The sequence below is a fragment of the Lynx canadensis genome, chromosome A1 (assembly GCF_007474595.2).
Source record: "Lynx canadensis isolate LIC74 chromosome A1, mLynCan4.pri.v2, whole genome shotgun sequence".
Lineage (NCBI taxonomy): Eukaryota > Metazoa > Chordata > Mammalia > Carnivora > Felidae > Lynx > Lynx canadensis.
This window is the reverse complement of record NC_044303.2, coordinates 18853362-18872280: the sequence shown is the minus strand read 5'-3', so window position 1 is coordinate 18872280 and position 18919 is coordinate 18853362. Positions and strand designations below refer to the sequence as shown.

General features: G+C 44.3%; 2 protein-coding genes across 6 annotated transcripts in view; one reads left to right on the top strand and one right to left on the bottom strand.

Moving 5' to 3' along the window:
• LOC115510084 (phosphatidylinositol 3,4,5-trisphosphate 3-phosphatase TPTE2-like) overlaps positions 1-7604 on the top strand; it is a 93440-nt gene extending 85836 nt beyond the window's left edge. Inside the window, exons 14-16 of the mRNA XM_030309582.1 lie at positions 2252-2347; positions 4524-4594; positions 6498-7604. Of these exons, the coding sequence (XP_030165442.1) occupies positions 2252-2347; positions 4524-4594; positions 6498-6612 (282 nt within the window). The 3' untranslated portion in view covers positions 6613-7604. The remainder of the gene's footprint in view (positions 1-2251; positions 2348-4523; positions 4595-6497) is intronic.
• A 962-nt stretch (positions 7605-8566) lies between these two features.
• SLC25A15 (solute carrier family 25 member 15) overlaps positions 8567-18919 on the bottom strand; it is a 64894-nt gene continuing 54541 nt past the window's right edge. For all 5 annotated transcript variants that reach the window (XM_030309615.1, XM_030309624.1, XM_030309610.1 and 2 more), the window contains 4 exons: positions 17424-17561; positions 13577-13746; positions 12524-12682; positions 8567-10789 (listed from right to left, as the gene is read on the bottom strand). In XM_030309615.1, the coding sequence (XP_030165475.1) occupies positions 10665-10789; positions 12524-12682; positions 13577-13746; positions 17424-17561 (592 nt within the window). In that variant the 3' untranslated portion in view covers positions 8567-10664. The remainder of the gene's footprint in view (positions 10790-12523; positions 12683-13576; positions 13747-17423; positions 17562-18919) is intronic.

The following is an 18919-nucleotide window of genomic DNA, read 5'->3' as shown; positions in this document are numbered from 1 at the left end:
ATTCAAAATAGTCTTTTCAGGGCATTTTCCAAACTATCTTTTCAGTTCAGTGTGTTGCTTTGCCTTTCCCTTTTACACAAATGCCAAGCATGTTCCCAGGAATTTATCAGAGTTTTCGATGCATGTATCTGGTCATTTTTAGCTAAATAGTCTTCTTCTTGTCATTTTATAACATGGTACTGATTCTGAAATTATAAGCTTATAGGTGATTGGCATGCACACTAAAAAGATGGAGACATCAAGACTGTACCTCAAAAATATGATTCAGGGAATCTGGAATGGGGCTCAGGAATCTCTCGAGTTAGCAATGTCCCAAGTGATTCTATCTCACATGTCCTGTGGGTCTGTACCTTCAAGAGTAACCCAAGTGGCTGGCTGGATGTAGCTCTCTGCCCAAAAGCAATGGGACCTGGTATGCCTAAGATCATCAACCTTTTCTGAAGCAATAAGAAACCTTCCTAGATCTAAGAAATATAAACTCTTAGAATTCTCTCGCAGGCTTGCCTCTATTCTATCACTTCTCCAGCACCACTCCTTCGCCTCTCCTCCACGGAAGGCCCTCACCCAGTCCTGATCCTTGGCTTTCTGTTCTTACCTCTGTACGTACCCTACTCTTGGTTCTGCTCGTCCATTCCCCTGCCTTATATATTTTTTTCTTTCTTCCACTCTGCACATGTTTATGAGCACCTACCGGGACCCACAACATGGACGGTCTCTGCCCCAACAATCCAACCATGTTGTCAGTCCACGTTTGTCAAATGAGCTTTTCCTCTGCTTGTGCAACTGACACCAGAGTTCTCTCACTCAGGCCTTAAAATTTAGCAGTATCTTTGATTCTCTCTTTGCTGTGCCTGCACATCCAGTCAGTCACTAATTCCTGTTGATTGTACCCTTGGAATCTCTCTTCACTCTCTCCGTTCCTTTCTGTTCCTGTTGCCAACACCTCGTTTGTTCATGCCCAGATTTCCACAACGGTCTCCCTACCTCTTCCTTCCCCTCATACAATACAGTATATAGAGTCCTGCAGTTTGCAGGTATTTCATTGCTCCAACAGCGAAAAGCTGTAAGTAGAGAAGACACACGGCATGCCTGTAGTCAAAGCCAGTTAATATCTTTGGCTCAGCATTATCTGTAAAGATCACATATCAAGTGTTTTGAGGATTAGATAATATATGTGAAGTTTCTTTGTGACCGATAAATTGCTAAGTGTTATATGTGATCATCATCAGGCCACTTTGTCACATAGGAAATGCCCCCCTCTCCATATTCTTCAACTTCATTCTTCTTTCCCTGGCTCTTGAACCTTAGCCATAACATACCTGAGACCTGAGCTTACTTCCATCAGGTACTTGACCTGCAGACTCCATTCCAAGTGGAGTGGGTGTCCTCTGGCCCTTGGAACACAACACTCTTTAACTTCTGCTTCATGCTTTTGCTGGTCTTTCCTCCCCCTCTCCCACACCACCCTGCCTCCACTGGATTCTCTTTTCAGTGCTCCTCATTTATACAAATCCTTCCATGCCCAACTCTGTTTCTACCTTCTCTGTGAACCTTTCTCATTCTATGCTTCTTGTTAACCTCTCCAAAGTCTTCATCATCTAGCTTGACATGTAATTTATGCCATTCTGTTACTTTTTGTGCGTGTAGCTCCCTGAAGCATGCCTTGAGTCTGCACCTTCTTCTCTATTTTGCACAGGTACATAGACTTTTCTTATTGTGGGGGCCACTATTACACAAGGGTAATCAATAACAAAGAAATACTTAGTATAGCTTCAAGAAAGTCCTTCATTCCAGAATCTTGGCCAATTCTTGGTCACTCCATCCAGCAGTCAGCCATGGGCAAGGTCCATGATCCCATCAGCTGACCCCTTTTTGATAAAACATGACCAATTATGTATTGCTTTTTGAATGTGAAGGCTAGCTTTAAAACCGAGCATGTTAGCATATCCCAGCATATGAAAATCAAGTGGCACACATTCAACAGTAATGTTTACTTGGTTAAACTCTAATGGAAATGGGAACGGTTTGTTCTTTACCACTGCCCTACCATGACCTCCAAACATGTTGGCCTTTTAAAAACGTAACAGTATTGCAACTTTATAGAAATAATGATTCACGTTTACATGTAGTGACTGGACTATGAGACCAAGCGTACTTGATAAATACAGGAAGCCTTTATCTGTGACCATGAACTTCACTGTTCTCTTACCAGCTGGTTTTAAGGTTGTGAATTCCATGTGTTCATTCACAGATACTTCACGATATTGAAACAGACAACGTAATAATTCATTTATCCAGCTGTCCACCTCTGTATGATGATGTGAAAGTACGGTTTCTCTCTTCCTCAGTGAGTAATCAAGAAACAGTGTTATTCTCGTCTGGTCTTTTGAATTATTCTGCTTTAGGATTTCCTTGCCTACAATTCCCGGCAAGAAATAGGAGATGTCAAGCCCTGGCCAGGGAGAGGGAGAAAAACAAGTCAGATCCATAACAAAAATTTTAAAAAGAACCTAAACTGGTTTTTGCTCATTTTTTCTAAATTCTATACAGTTTGCATATATTTTCAAATAAGAAAAAAACCAAGGTATGTTTATTGCAGAGCAGTGATCACATTTTTCTTTTATATCTCTAAAACACATTGTTCCCCATAATTTTTTTTTTCAACGTTTTTTATTTATTTTGGGGACAGAGAGAGACAGAGCATGAACGGGGGAGGGGCAGAGAGAGAGGGAGACACAGAATCGGAAACAGGCTCCAGGCTCCGAGCCATCAGCCCAGAGCCTGACGCGGGGCTCGAACTCACGGACCGCGAGATCGTGACCTGGCTGAAGTCGGACGCTTAACCGACTGCGCCACCCAGGCGCCCCCCCCCATAATTTTTAGTTTATGGTGTTGAAAGCATACACCATAAACTAACACCTTCTCAACAAACACCTTCTTTCCTTAAGGTAGCATTGTTTGTAAATTTATGTGTATGTTTAACTCTATGAATCTATACTGTGTGGAAAGCATCCTTGAACTAACATCTTCTTTCATTAATTAGAAGTGTTTGCAATAGAGAACGAACAGAGGGTTGCTGGAGGGGAGTTGGGTGGGGTGATGAACATTAAGGAGGGCACTTGTTGGGATGAGCGCTGAGTGTTATTTAAGTGATGAATCACTAAATTCTGCTGAAACCTATCTTACCATATATGTTAACTAACTGGAATTTAAATAAAAACTTGGGGGAAAAGGGAGATTTTACTTTCCTTTGGATTGACATATAATTCATTTTAAATAGTATTTTTTTAAGTTTATTTTGAGATCGACAAATTCAGCATGAGTGAGGGAGGGGCAGAAAGAGAGAGAGAGAGAATCCAAGCAGGCTCTGCACGGACAGAACCTGGGGGCTTGAACCCATGAAACCATGAGATCATGACCTGAGCTGAAACCAAGAGATGCTTAACCAGCTGAGCCACCCAGGCACCTAGGAAAGTTTGGTTTTTTTTTAAGTGTTTTTGGGGCGCCTGGGTGGCTCAGTCGGTTAAGCGTCCGACTTCGGCTCGGGTCATGATCTCGCGGTCCGTGAGTTCGAGCCCTGCGTCGGGCTCTGTGCTGACAGCTCAGAGCCTGGAGCCTGTTTCAGATTCTGTGTCTCCCTCTCTCTCTGACCCTCCCCCGTTCATGCTCTGTCTCTCTGTGTCTCAAAAATAAACGTTAAAAAAATTAAAAAAAAAAAAGTGTTTTTAATCCGATATTTGCCTTACATAAAATGAGAATGTTTGCCATAGTCATTACTCTGAATATCATGAGTGTATAATTTATATTGAGCAGTCATAAAGTGCACGAGTGTTATTCTATATGTAACAAATTTCTAAAGGTCAGTAGTTTCATTTTCCTATTAAAATTATCAAGCAGAACTGCCAACAAGTAACTATGTCGATCAATTTAAAATGTATATCCTGTGCCCTCCTTCATGCCCTGCTTGCTCTCTGTTGGAGAATCTATTCAGTACTGAAAAAAGTATCTGTGTTGAAGCAAGCGACCCATACTGGCTTTGAATAACGAAGCCAGTCTGAACTCTCTCTCAGTCGGTGGTCTCTGAGCAGAAGCACTGCTACAGGCACCGGCCCAAGCAATGTTGGTCATTTTGTGATTTTCAAGGGCCAGGAGATGAAAACACTTTCAAAATGTTTAGGTATTTTTATCACCAATAATGACAATTATCAATGTAGCTGCTCCTTGTAGAAATGGATGATCTCTTCAGGCATAAACTGGTATAGGTTTCTGTTTAGAACTAAACTATGTTAGAAGACTATTGCTTAAAAGTACAGAAAAAATTACATTTCCTTACATTTTGATAGAAATAGCCATTTCTTAAAGCCTCCTCCTTTGTGTCATGAGTATAAAGTTATACACTGTGAGTGCTATGTACTTAATGGCTACAACTGACAAATATAGAAATGAATGGAATTTTAATCCCTTTGGAATTAGCTTTTGGTATCAATTTTACTATGAAAAATAACTTTTTTTTTAAATTTTAGGTTCTTCCTAAATACTATGACAACTGCCCATTTTTCTTCTGGTTCCATACATCTTTTATACAAAATAACAGGTATGGCTCGGATACAATCCAGTAGAAACAGCTTAATCTTCAAGGTCTGTGTAAAGTGCGATGGCAAACCTTTTGCTGATTGCCATATGCTCAATTTCCAGAAACCAAGAATCCTCAAATTCCCCAATTCTTCACTGCCTTTCTCCTCTTAATCTGGTTATGTAAAATATATGGCTATTCTTGGAAACTACCGTTGCATTATCCTCAAGGTCCGTGCCCTAGGACTGTTTCACAGAAGTTAAAACATGTTCTGATCAGATCTGGAGTATGGTAATAAAGCCCTCCCATGCAAGTTTAGTAGGAGTCTGCTCAGTACCCTGTGGGAGGTCCTCCCAATGTGTTAATTTACCTAGATCGACCACCCACTAAATTCTATGCCCCAAAGGAAGGCATCTTCTAGGGAAGCTGCAGCTAGTTTAAAGGTGATTGACACACTTAGATCTAGGACAGAAGTTAGAAGACACAGTAAGCATTAATGAAGACCACTTTAATAGTCTCCCATTTAAAAATGACTTTCTTGGCGTGACTGGGTGGCTCCAAGTCTTGACTTTGGCTCAGGTCATGATCTCACATTTGTGAGTTCAAACCCCGCATTGGGCTCTGTGCTGACAGCACAGAGTCTGCTTGGGATTCTCTCTCTGCCCCTCCCCTGTTCATGCTCTCTCTCAAAAAGAAAAGAAAAGAAAAAAAAAACCTTTCCCAGTTTAGTTATTAGAAAATCATTTTTAAGCTTATTTTTTAAAAAGTATATTGAGTGGGGGAGGGGCACAGAGAGAGGGAGACAGAGTCCCAAGCAGGATCCGCACTGTCAGCTCGGACCCCAAAGTGGGGCTTGACCCAGGACCCAGGAGATCATGACCTGAGCCGAAACCAAGAGTCAGAGGCTTAACCAGCTGAGCCACCCAGGCACCTAGGAAAGTTTTTTTTAAAAAGTAATTATTAACTGAGGATTATTATTCCAAGAAAACTTCTACTTGTCTGGAAACTCATTCCCGAGTCTAGACATTCTCTAGAATTCTAGTCCTCTAGTACTTTAAGGAGTATTTGTTCTTCAGCACTGAAAATTTGAGGTGGATTGTTATCACCATACCGTAATCATCATCCAATACAAAAAGGGAAAAATATTCCAGAACTGGAGTTTTGAGGTAGCTGTGACTGTATGTAGCATGAATCGACAGTTCCCATTACATATAATCCCACCCTTTTCTTCAAATCTGACCACTTCCTCTCACACCTCGAGTCCAGTAAAGGCAACAGTAAGTTGAATATCTGGTCTACAGCCTTCTGATGCACCTATTTAATGGATAGAGTGAACTTTGGATTTGATGGGGAATTTTTACCAATTTTTCCCTGGGTGTATACAAACAATAAGCTTTGACTCCCAACATGAGCCAAGCCCCTCAGTCGACATCTGGGTGAAACTTCATTGGGTGTTACTCTTCCAAAGTGGTTCTTGCCACGGGGCACAATTTTTTCCTTTAAAACACATTGATCATACTAGAGAGGCAATGAGTTAGAAACCTATAAAAGTGAGGAGAGAAGTGATCTAATTTTCCCTACTGCTTGGTATAGCTGTTTTATTAGCTGCAAGGTGGTTAACTGGTCAAAAATGCCTCTGTCCTCATTTAAAAGACTCGGTATTTTATTACTTGGTTTTAATACACACCTAGTCTCTCTGGAGGATTTCACATGGCAATTTATTAATGTCAAATGTCCTTAATCCTATAAAAGGCAATGTGAAAAGAATCGGTGATGTGTAATTACTGATGATTAAGATTTGGTTGGCTGTGGAGAGGTGCGGGGAGCTGGCTAGAGGGGATCGGACAGAGGCTGCGACTAACCATGGCAGGTGGGTCTCCTTTTTTACCCTTCTGTGCTTGCAATGATGTTTCTGCTTTTCTAGGCTTTATCTTTCAAGAAATGAATTGGATAATCCCCATAAACCAAAAACATGGAAAATTTACCGTCCAGAGTTTGCAGTCGAGGTATTTTTTGATGAGGTCGTAGCTGGTACCTAATTAAGCGTAGTTCCCTTTCTCGGACAGAATCATGTTCTTCACAATCCCTGCCACATATTTGTAGCTTCTAAACCTCCTTCCTTGCTGGTATACTTATATTTACATTCATGTACATATGTTTTTGCCAAACCTATTAAATACATACAAAGTAAAATCTCAAGGGTGCTTCTTACTTTCTGAAGGAGTTAGGTCATGTTTGCGAGAACTAACATTCTTATGTACTATGTTCCAAATTATCACTTTGAAGAACCTTTAAATAACAAACCTTAAAATATTTAAGAATTATGATTCCTCCCAATAATCTGAGTTTACTTATCTGAAAATACAAGTATTCCCTGCTTTGTTTTACATTTTAATTTCAGATCAGAAAGGTCACTTCTGTTTTCTTCCTCTGCTTGATTTATAAACTACTTAACAAACATCAGATTGGCACAAAGACTTGCTTGTTTTCAACCCAGAAAACTGTGCACACAAGCAGACCCACCAGTGCATGGGCTAATTACACACTCAGACTTCGGGGAGGGCACAGGAATCTCGGTAAACACAAGCAGCGGTTACTGAATATTCTATTTATTTTTGCACCTTCACGAGTGAAGTCAAAGGAAATGTTTGCCTAGAGAAATCTAGATTCTTTTAAAGTCCACCTCCTTCTTCACCAACCCTGCTCACAGCCAAGTTCACTTAAGTTTAGGGAACTCTGTGAAGGAAGGTCATCTTTGCATTGCAAATATCGGTTAGTCCTGTGTCCCCAGGGAATCGTTTTCTCTTACTATTTTATTCCAAGTACCTTCCCCGTCATTGTACCTTGACTGTCCTTATTTATGAACATGGCATGAAAGGTTCACTTTTTCCCTCCAGTCAGCCCACAAGGGGTCTCACTGCCAGTGCAACCTACCTGAAGGCTCCTTTTGGAGGAAAAGTCTTTCAAGTTCTCAGCGTGTTAGGACTACATTACTTCCTGTAATTTGTGATAGGAATGTGTTGCAGCAGAACAGCTGGTACTGTTTCCTTTAAATTTTTTTAATGTTTAATTTTGAGAGAGAGAGAGAGAGAGAGAGAGAGAGACAGACAGTGCAAGGGGGGAGGGGCAGCGAAAGGAGACACAGAATCTGAAGCAGGCTCCAGGCTCTCAGATGTCAGCACAGGGCTCAAACTCACAAATGGCCAGGTTATGACCTGAGCTGAAGTCAGATGCTTAACCAGCTGAGCCACTCAGATGCCCCTGTACCGTATCCTTTAAAACCCATGCAGCAGTGAGCTACAGCGGGCAGATCAGGTGGCAGGCTTAGGTCAGTGGGAAAATACCGAGCTGGCTCAGTGAGGAGCAGTAAGGTCTAGCCCTTCTCAATACTGGCAAGAAGGGAGGAAGGAAACCCCCATTAAGTCTCTTGTTTTTTGAAATATCATAGCCGGGGTTTCTCTTCTCTAACCCTCTAAGGTGCATCAAGATTCCTGGCCCTTAAGAGGTGCCACACTGTCGTGCTTTTGCTCCTATAAAGAGATTTTATGGGAGGTTTCCACCTTAGAACCCAATGTAAATACTTCCTTTGAACAACTTGAAAAACTTACATCATAATACATCAGAACGATACCAGTTTTCTTAAATAGAATTTACTACCCAGAATAGAATTATCCAAAACTGAATAGCAAGTTTCACTATTTTTTTAGAAATAGAACAGCATCCTGCCCCATCAGAAACATCACAGGTACCACCTGGCAGAGGGAGATTAATGCTAGCGGGCCAAGTTTCACAACTGCAGTGTAATAAAGAACACATTTTTGTCAATTTACTTACAGTGAAATTATTTTACATCAGGAATGATGCTGACTAAAAAAAAAAAAAAAAAAAAAATGCTCGTTGCAATGAAGCCACCACCTTGAAACCTTACTATACTCTTAAGCAGTCCTGACAGTTGGTTCTTAGCATGTAAAATACTTAAAACAACTCATGTACTCAAATTTTAGGTAAATAATTTAATGATAGAACACCAGAATTGCTTTAAACACACAACTTCAACTTACTATTTTTGGAGTACAGATCTGAAATGGTACAAATTGTATTCAAATACTGAACCATGAATTAAGCAAATAGAATGGAAAAAAAAATTCCCCTGATTTAGGTTTCATTCCTTACTCTTTTCCTTGCCTCGGACTGCTACTATTGCAGATGTTTAGTTGAATCTTAAAAGGACAACGTATGAGAAGGTCCCCTGCCAACAGGCCTAACTCAGATGGGCTCACGGATTCTCAGGTAGCTCACTTCCTGCTGGAAGCCAGCCCCATTTTCTATTTTGCTTCGGTCCAGGCCTGTTCAGATGAAGCACCACTCAGTAGCTACTGACCACTTAAGGTATGGAGAGAAAAGGTAGAAAAATGACTTTCTTTCAAAGAAAACGCAGGTGGCTGACCAGCCATTGCTCCAGAGTCCATCAGGCACAACACTGAGCACCCCTCCCCAAATGTCCACAGCAGCCCCCATGGGTCAGCATGTCACTTCCCTGACCCTCCTGCTTTGGGCATGTCAGAAGCTTTGCAGAACACAAAGCTTAAGGAAACCAGAGGTTTCACGCAAGGCTTTCATTGTGCCAACAATGACAGAAGCACACGGGACAGACACAGGTCAGCCTGCTTAAAAACACTTGTTACCGAGAGAGTCCTTGCTGGTCTTGGAGCAGCACGGAATGATGGGGCTTGCCTAAGTGGTGACAAGAAGGATCCTCTTAGACCAGGTGACCTGAGCTTCTGTGGTTGTTGTTAGCGCATACATATGGCAGAACTTAATTACTCGGCTTGTTTCCTTGCTTTATAAAGTCACCCCCTATATATAATCATCATGAGGATCCACTGACCGCTGGTACCAAATGTAAAAGGCTCCAACTCCGTAAGAAACATGGCAAGCAGTTACGGATCCCAAGATAAACTTCAGAAAGGGCCAGCCCCGACATCACTCACTGTGGAGGACACGCACTATGTTGTGTCCAGTTCCATCGGAGAGAGGACTTTGCCCACGAGCACCATCACTCAGTCACCAGCCAGGGAAAAGGGCTTCTCTTGGCTTTGGCACTCTGCTCCCTGGAAGGGTTTCTGATCGGTGGAGGCAATAAGTGAGTGTTCAAAAGTGGATCAACAGCCCATAGGTGGCCCAAAGGAATACTCTGGAATCCTACCCAGGCCAGGACCCAGAGACAGAAGCTAAGGGCTGCTGTCAGTCATTGGTCTTCACAAAGCAAAGCAGCACAGTCCCCTCCCCTCAGCCCCTTCCTCAACCTAAAGCCCAGCGGAGGGGAAGTTCTTTGGAAGGGGAGAAGGGAAGTCGGCACAGGTAAGGCTACGCCGCTCTTGGCCTAGATCCCACCTAGAATGTGGCCCCATCTAGAAAATGAATGGCACTATTTTAACAGAACATCTTGGGAAATTCCAAGATGCTTACTCTAAATTTGTATCAGTAACACGGAAGCCACTCCAGTATGCAAGTGTGCTCTCCTCTACCAGTTCTAGATTGATATTTTAGTTTTCAAGCACCACAGGAAAACTTTTTAAAATTTTAGCTGCTTAGTGTAGTGCATGTGCTAAGCAGATTTTAAAAGAGACCCTACATCTACAATGAGTCAAGTATGCGTTTATAGCCATTTCATGAACATGGTTACCTCTGGGTTTTTCTGGTGAGATCTGAGACTAAACATGGAACCAGCCTTGCTTTTTTAACAACATGCAACCATCCAAACTGCATGGACACATACAGGTTTATGCAAAAGCCCTGACAGAACTACATTTAGCCTTTCAGATTGGACATAGGGGCCAGCGGCTCACCCTAAATGCCCCACCGAGGACAAGAGCAGCAACTTTTCTATTTGATTACAGGCAAAAATTATAGGATATAAAATAGAGGCTCTTCCATAAAGTTTAAGATTTAGGGTAGGATAAGGGAAGACCAAAAAATAAAATTCTTATGAAACCAAAGTAATTCTACATTGGTCTTGTACTCCACGAAACCCTGAGATGAACTGTCGTCCTCAAACGCCGATACTTGGATCTAGGTTCACCAGGACGCTTCAGTATGCTTCAAACTGGCTCATCATCAACTTCCTGCTGTACTCGTAGGCCAAAAATAGCGCCCCATTGGCAGGGAATGCTCGAATCATAGTAGGTTTCAGTCCAGAATATAAGGCCGTTATTCCTAGAAGACAAAAAGTGACCCAAGTCTGAGACATCACGTGAAACTGCAGAGCACAGGGCTGTGTACCTACAAATCCAGACAACGCACTACAAAGCGGTAGGTGATGGAAGAACTTCCTTCCAGGTTTCCCCGGACTAACAGGAATGAAACGGACTAATGGAAACAAGGACAAGCGTCAGGCCTCCCAGCAAAGCTGGCGGATGCTCAGGTAACACACACTAATCTCATGCCTGGTTCATCCCCAGGAAATGGATCAGGCAGAGCGGAGGCATCGCCTGGCAGCCCAGGGCCCCCGGGGAGGCAGCGGCTTTGCGGCGTCCCCTGGAAGGGCAAGGACCATCAGGCATCGGGCAAAGAGCACGGGCGCTTAAGTCCGAGTCCCGTGTCGACTGCTGGCACTGCCCAAGGTGGCTATGCAGATCCAGGTGGGTAAGGGAGGTGGGAGGACTCTGTGAAACTATCAAGTGTTCTGCAGCTTTGGGACATGAACCAAACTGTTGCCACACACCGTAACCGTGCTCTCGCTCAAAATCAAGACAGAAGGGCACCTGGGTGGCTCAGTCGGTTAAGCGTCCAACTCAGTCTTGGCTGAGGTCATGATCCCATCATTTGTGGAACTGAGCCCTGCGTCTGGCTCTGAGCTGACAGTTTAGAGCCTGCTTGGGATTCTCTCTCTCTGCCCCTCCCCCACTCATGTTCTCATTCTCTCCTTCCTCCCCTGTCCCCCCACCCCCAAAAATAAACATTAAAGAAAAGAAATCAAGGGCTGCCTGGGTGGCTCAGTCTGTTAATCATCTGACTTCAGCTCAGGTCATGACCTCATGGTTCGTGAGTTCGAGCCCCGCGTCGGGCTCTGTGCTGACAGCTCAGAGCCCGCTTTAGATTCTGTGTCTCCCACTCTCTCTGCCCCTCCCCTGCATGTGCTCTGTCAAAAATAAACAAACATTTAAAAAAAAATTTTTTTTTAAATCAAGACAGAGAAGTTCACATCCCAAGTTGTGTAGTGGATGCAAGAAGAACAGGTCTTGACTCACTAGTGGCATCAAACTGGCTTCATACAAACAGCACCTGGAGAGTCTTTATATTCCTGTATAACTCTCAAAATGAATAGCAAGTTGCCTTCAGGAGGACTTAGCATTAAGAATTTGTTGCGCGTTCCTTTAAATCCCTCAGCGTCTCTGTCAGAGGTCGTTTCTGATCCCATCTGTATTATGTAAAACAAATGGTGCGGCTTCAAAACGTTCATCCCCTTGGACACAGACGTATTTTATTTTATTTTTTTTTTTTAATTTTTTTTTCAACGTTTATTTATTTTTGGGACAGAGAGAGACAGAGCATGAACAGGGGAGGGGCAGAGAGAGAGGGAGACACAGAATCGGAAACAGGCTCCAGGCTCCGAGCCATCAGCCCAGAGCCCGACGCGGGGCTCGAACTCACGGACCGCGAGATCGTGACCTGGCTGAAGTCGGACGCCCAACCGACTGCGCCACCCAGGCGCCCCCACAGACGTATTTTAAAAATTCCCTCCGGGTGACTTAGAACAAAGACTCCTGGCCCCGAAGTGAAGAAGAACAACTTCAAACATGGCTGAGGATGAAAGGGGTCTAAAGAAAGGGTGTGAAAACAGCACCAGGGGGAGAGCGCAACCACACTCCCTGATCGACCTCGGGAAGGTTGGCGGAGAAACGACCACACTGGACACACCTACTCTGTTTCTGCAACGAGCGGACTCACCTTCATTTTTCACGATGCTTATCAAGGTTCCGACAAATCCTGCCTGTTTTCCAGACATGGAAAGGACTTGGATTCTGGATTTGACGCAATCCACTGGGTACACGGCCAGCCAGAGGCAGATTCCACCAACTCCACCGCTTAACATCAGAGGGACAGGGCCTAGGCGAGGAAATCAGCAAACAGCGTTTTGCCTCAAGAACAGCATTTCCACCGGTCAGCGTAGCAGCGGCTGCAGGCAGGTGCAAATAAAATTGCCAATGCGCAGAGCACAGTCCTCAGAAGGAGCGGCCAAAGCTCTGCGGGCACAAGGTCCCTTGTGGCACTCGGGGTCGGCCCCTCATCGTGCCAGGTCCGTGCTGATCCCCGTGGCCTGTCTTCCAGGGGGCCGGCCCACACAGAAGCAGCACGCCCCGCCGGGAGGAATGAGAACGGTGGCCACTGAGACACAGGCCACGATCTCTTCACCTCTCTCACTCTCAAGTGTTTCGATATTTTAATGCCTCACGGCCCTGATTCTTCCTTTACCATGAAAACCCAAATTGTCTTATTAAGCACAACGGTTAAGCCTGGGAGCTGCCGAACCCCAGAGTGAGTCCAAAACACTGAAGGGAGGTGTTTGAGGAAAAAAAAAGGAATCATTCATGGGAGCCAAACGTGGCCATGGTTTGTCATGAGTCATGACATGAGTCAAGCAGCTCAATAGGATTATCTAGAAAGGACTACACTTTTCAGCGCTCTGGAAACACTCTTGAGATTTATTACCAAGTTTTAAGCTTACTGCAAAATCCTTTATGGGCCATTCACCCATTTATTGGAGATTTCCCACAGGGAAGGTAATTTTGATATTCTCCCCTAACACATGTTATTCCAGTAAAGAAGTTTGGGATGCACGGCTTCATCCCTATCCCGGGGACATTACCACACTGACAGGAAGGTGCCAAGTTCCCTGCCGGCCTCCAGAAACGCCGTCAGACTCCCACAGCACACCTGGCCACCACGCCACTCTGGGGCGCAGCCCATCCCAGCCGACTGGGTCAACGTGGGCACACCTACCTAGTTCATCCTTCGATCTTCCTGATGCAAAAAACGACCTGCTCAGTTCGTAGCCGCCGAAGAAGAAGAAATAGCCTGGCACCTCTCGGAGTAAAGTGCTGGAGAGGCCGTGGTAGAAGCCCAAGGGGCCGTCCTTCCTGAGGACGCTCTTCACCACGGACCAGACTGTGCTGTGAGGAGACAGTGAGCCGCACTTAGGGCAGGCAGTGGCTGATTCTAGAAACCAAGGGACCCGGATTCTGAGAACAGAAGGCTTCTACTGAGACGAAATCTCAGAGAAGCGCAGTTATTTTTAGGACCAGTGTTCTCATAAACTATCCGATGACAAAGACATTTCATTAAAGTGCATTTGTACAAAGCTGGGTGTGCCTGCCGCACCCCCCCCGCCAAGATTTCAACAGACTGCCAGAACCCCGTCTCACACGGAAGCATGGTGTTCACACATCCCAAGTGGGCTGGGGATCGAGCCTACTCAGCAAAGGAGGGCCTGAGAGTACTCATGGAAAAGGAGCTCCCTGGAGTTTTGGAAAATCAGGTGCTCTGGCCGTGGACAAAACAAGCGATGGACCCGGACCAGAACGGACATGGCAAAGGGAGCTCCCAGAGTTCCTTTTGGCTAACTGCTGGGCTCACATCACATGCAATGACTTTTGTAGCACACACGAAGCAGAAGGGAAAGACGCAGACAGCACCGGGCATCACTCCCACCCCTCCCACCCAAGGACCCCTCTCTGGAGGGGCTCTTCAGGAATCTGCCCCACAGCTCCCCCCACCCCCGCCCCGTGTAAAGGACCCTCCGAAGATGTGCAAATAAAATCCAACCCCGTTTGGCAAGCAGAGAAAGAGGTTTGTGAAAGCCAGATAAGCTTTTTTTTTTTTTTTTTATATGGCTTGCATCCTCTGGCCCTCAACAAATTCCTTAGTTCTTCATTTGAAAATAAAAAGTGCATTCATACATTCTAGAGGTCGTTATCAAAGATGTAAGAGAGCCAATACCCATCTTTTTCCAACAGCAAATGAGTGAAATTACAATAAGGAGCTGTACAAACTCAGCAAAAATAAAATGGTGTTGTATTTGCCCAGGCCCCTACCTCCCACCAGTCCTACCCTCCCCAACCTTTGTTTTGAACTGATGTGTACTGAGGCATTTGGTTCAGGTGCTTCAGGTTTGTTTTCCTCTGTGCTAGTACAGGGAAATGAACAACGGAGTAAATGTTACTTGAAGGCAAGACAAAGGAAATTCTTAGAAATACCTGGAGGGTGGGGCACCTGGGTGGCTCAGTCTGACTTTGCCTCAGGTCATGATCTCACGGTTGGTGAGTTTGAGCCCCACATCAAGCTCTCTGCTGTCCTCAGAGAGCCCGCTTTCGATCCTCTGTCTCCTCCCTCTGCCCCTCCCTGCTTGTGCCCTCTCTCTCAAAAAAATTCCTGTAGGGCAAGAAGCACCAAGAATTTAGTTTTTCAAGAAGTAGGTATGTAATAATTTTTATTTCAAGCTGCTCAGAGCCTTGTAGCAGCCGGGATGCAGGACACTTTCTGCTAGACCCCTCTTCCTGATGGTGGGCACCATGGCAGGCTTTACCCGTCAGAAAAACAGTACCAGAGACACCTGCTCAGTGCAGTGTAGAGAACCCCTCGCTTCTCACTTAGCAGGTGACCCTGGCTTGGACCAGTGGAGGATCAAACCGAAGGTAATAAAAGGCCCTTCAGAAGGCTTCCTCAGGCATCACCTATTGGCCAGGTCCTTCCTGCAACTCAGCTCCCATTCTACAATGGGAATGTAACAAAGTAATTCAACTCAGTGCCTTTGAATCCAAGTTTTAACCCTAAGCTACTATACCCCTGCGTGGGCACTGCCACACCTAAAATACAGTCAACCAATATTTACTTTTGTGCAAGGTATCCATTTTCCTAAGTCTTTGGCCCCAAAATTTACTTTCTTAAAAGTACCTTTACTAAGGGGCATGAGAGCAACTTTCTGGGTGTTGTTAATGTTCTACCTCTTGATCTGGGCCCTGGTTTCAACTATGTTTGTTTTAGGACTATAGAACCCCACACTTATGATTTCTGCATATGTATTATAGTTCAATAAAGAGTTTTAAAGACTTACATTTTTGGACCCCTAAGCTAGGACTAGATTCAAACTGGCTGTAATGAATCTCAAGGGTACAGGATATAGAGCTCTGTTATACAAACACCATCCTCACTAGGAGGAGACTAACTCTGTAAATGGCTGATTTATCTGTTTTTTTCCCAGCAGATTTACAGACTTTGAGTAAACCACACTGACGAGAACTTTGGTCAGCCAGATGTTAAGATAAATAAACAAGTGTTGAGATTAACAAAGACAATAAATTGCTTTAGAATCCAAATAAATCATACTGTATATGACACACTCTCATGAGGTAACTAGAATCTATTTTAAAGACTGAAGGGGAAAAGGATAAAAAAAAGATTCAAAGGGTACATGTACCCCAATGTTTATAACAGCATAATGAACAATAGCCAAACTATGGAGAGAGCCCAAGTGTCCACTGACTGATGGATAAAGATGTAGCGTGTGTGTAAATATATACACATTGCCATTTGCAATGATGTGGATGGAGCTAGAAGGTATTATGCTAAGCAAAATAAGCCAGAGAAAGACAAATACTATATTATTTCACTCATATGTGGAATTTAAGAAACAACACAGATGAACATGTGGGAAAGGCAGGGGAAGAGAAGGGAGGGAAACAAACAAGAGACAATGACAGAGAACAACCTACGGGTTGACAGAGGGAGATGGGTGGGGGGATGGGCTAAATGGGTCATGGGCATTAAGGAGGGCACTTGGGATGAGCACTGGGCATCATAGGTCAGTGATGAATCACCTAATTCCACTCCTGAAACCAATACTGCACTGTATGTTAACTAAAATTTAAATTTTTAAAATTTTTGGAAGAATTTGCTTATAGAAAAAAGATAAAGAAGACAAACATGATTAACTAATGTGGCCTAATAGATGTATAGAATACTATGTTCAATAAATGAATATATGGTCTCATTAAAAGACTGAGGGGGAAGGGCACCTGGGTAGCTCAGTTGGTTGAGTGTCAGACTCTTGATTTTGGCTCAGGTCATGGGATTGAGCCCCATGTCAGGCTCAGTGCTGAGTGTGGATCCTGCTTGGGATATATTCATATTCATTCTCTCTCTCTCTCTCTCTCTCTCTCTCTCTCTCTCTCAAATAAATAAATAAATAAATAAATGAATAAATGAATAAATGAGGCAATATTTATTAAAAAAAAAAAAGACTGATGAGGAGAGTGGGTTGATGGTCACAGAGTAGCTCACAAGGGCTCTGAGGAGTTTTTTTTTTTAGAACATGGGCCCTCTGTGGGTACATGGGAAGGATCAGAGAGGGAAGTAAGGAAGTTACCCTGGCATGTGGGGTGATCACCCATGTGAGACCTGGGAATGGCCATCAAATATTCATCTCAGAGCCCAAACTGATACTTATGAAGGCTCAGCTCTCAGACACGTTCCAAAGCTGTCTGCTATGTGCCTCCTACACAGCTGAGGATCATGCCTCACGCACTCAACACGCCAAGAGCAGTATTAGCTCCTGGCTTACTTCCCAGCTATTAAATATCTGCCGACTGCTCTGATGTGGGGGCGGGGGTGGGTGCAGCCATCACAGGCAGTCCGTCCAGAAAGTTACCCTCTGGCAGGGGAAAGAGTTCTGAAAACAGTATTTTGGAGTAGATAAATCCATTTCTCTCACTTAGTTTGAGTACAATATAAAATATACAAATCCTGCAGCAAGGCAACAGAGACCCAACACTTGTGCCCAAGCAGTGCTTACTTATGGCTTCTGGCTATCTTTCCTGACGACTCCATTTCATGCATGGTCTGTAGTCGGCACTTCACGAGTTCAGTGGGGCAAAGCACGAGAGCAGCAAAGGCAGAGGCGAAGGAACCAGCGGCCGCGTTCTGCAGATCACTGGAAGGAGACAAGCAGTTATTCATTCATTCAGCATTCACCATGCAGAGCTCTCGGGCAGTGAGGGACAGCCACCATCAAAGAGAGGAACACTTGGGAACCTGCACGTGGTGTTTCATCTAAGAGTCTCACAACCCTGGGAGGCTGACAGCAACACCCCAACTGTCATGTGGCAACACAACACACAGAATACGTACAACACATGCTACTACCAAGTTAGCAATACTAGGATTCAAACGCAGGTCTGCCTGACTGCATAACCCATGCTCCTTTCATCAGTCATAGTGCTATGCACCGAATGTATCCCCCACCCCCAAATTTCTATGCTGAAGCCTTAATCCCAAATATGCTGGTATTTCCGGAGGGACTTTGGGAGGTAATTAGACGGAGAGGAAATCGCAAGGGTAGAACCCCCAGGATGGAATTAGTGTCCTTATAAGGGACCACCTAGCTCTCTCTCCACCCACTGAGGACACAGCAAGAAGGTGTCCCTCTACAAACCAGGAAGTGGACCCTTACCAGATACCGAATCAACCAGCACTATGACCTTGGGCTTTCCAGTCTCCAGAACTGTGAGAAACAAAGGTTTGTTTAAACCACCCAGTTTGCAGCCACTCTGGAAAACAGTGTGGAGGTTCCTCAAAAACTTAAAATTAGATCTACCCTATGACCCAGCAGTAGCACTGCTAGGAATTTACCGAAGGGATACAGGAGTGCTGACGCACAGGGGCACTTGTACCCCAATGTTTATAGCAGCACTTTCAACAATAGCCAAATTATGGAAAGAGCCTAAATGTCCATCAACTGATGAATGGATAAAGAAGATGTGGTTTATATACATAACGGAATACTACTTGACAACGAGAAAGAATGAAATCTGGCCATTTGCAGCAACGTGGATGGAACTGGAGAGTGTAATGCTAAGTGAAATAAGTCAGGCAGAAAAAGATAACCATGTTTTCACTCATATGTGGATCCTGAGAAACTTAACAGAAGACCAGGGGGGAGGATATGGGGGGGGGCGGGGAAAGTTACAGAGAGGGAAGGAGGCAAACCATAAGAGACTCTTAAATACTGAGAACAAACTGAGGGTTGATGGGGGGTAGGGGAGAGGGAAAAGTGGATGATGGGCATTGAGGAGGGCACCCATTGGGATGAGCACTGGGTGTTGTATGGAAACCAATTTGATGATAAATTATATATATGTATAAAAAAATAAACCACCCAGTTGATGGTATTTTGTTACAGCATCCAGAAGTAAGACACAATGCCACATAAAACAAAATCAAAAGGGGAGGAAGGGGGGGGAGGAGAGAGGAAAAAAATCACCCATACTCCCACCACCACCCCAAAGGCAC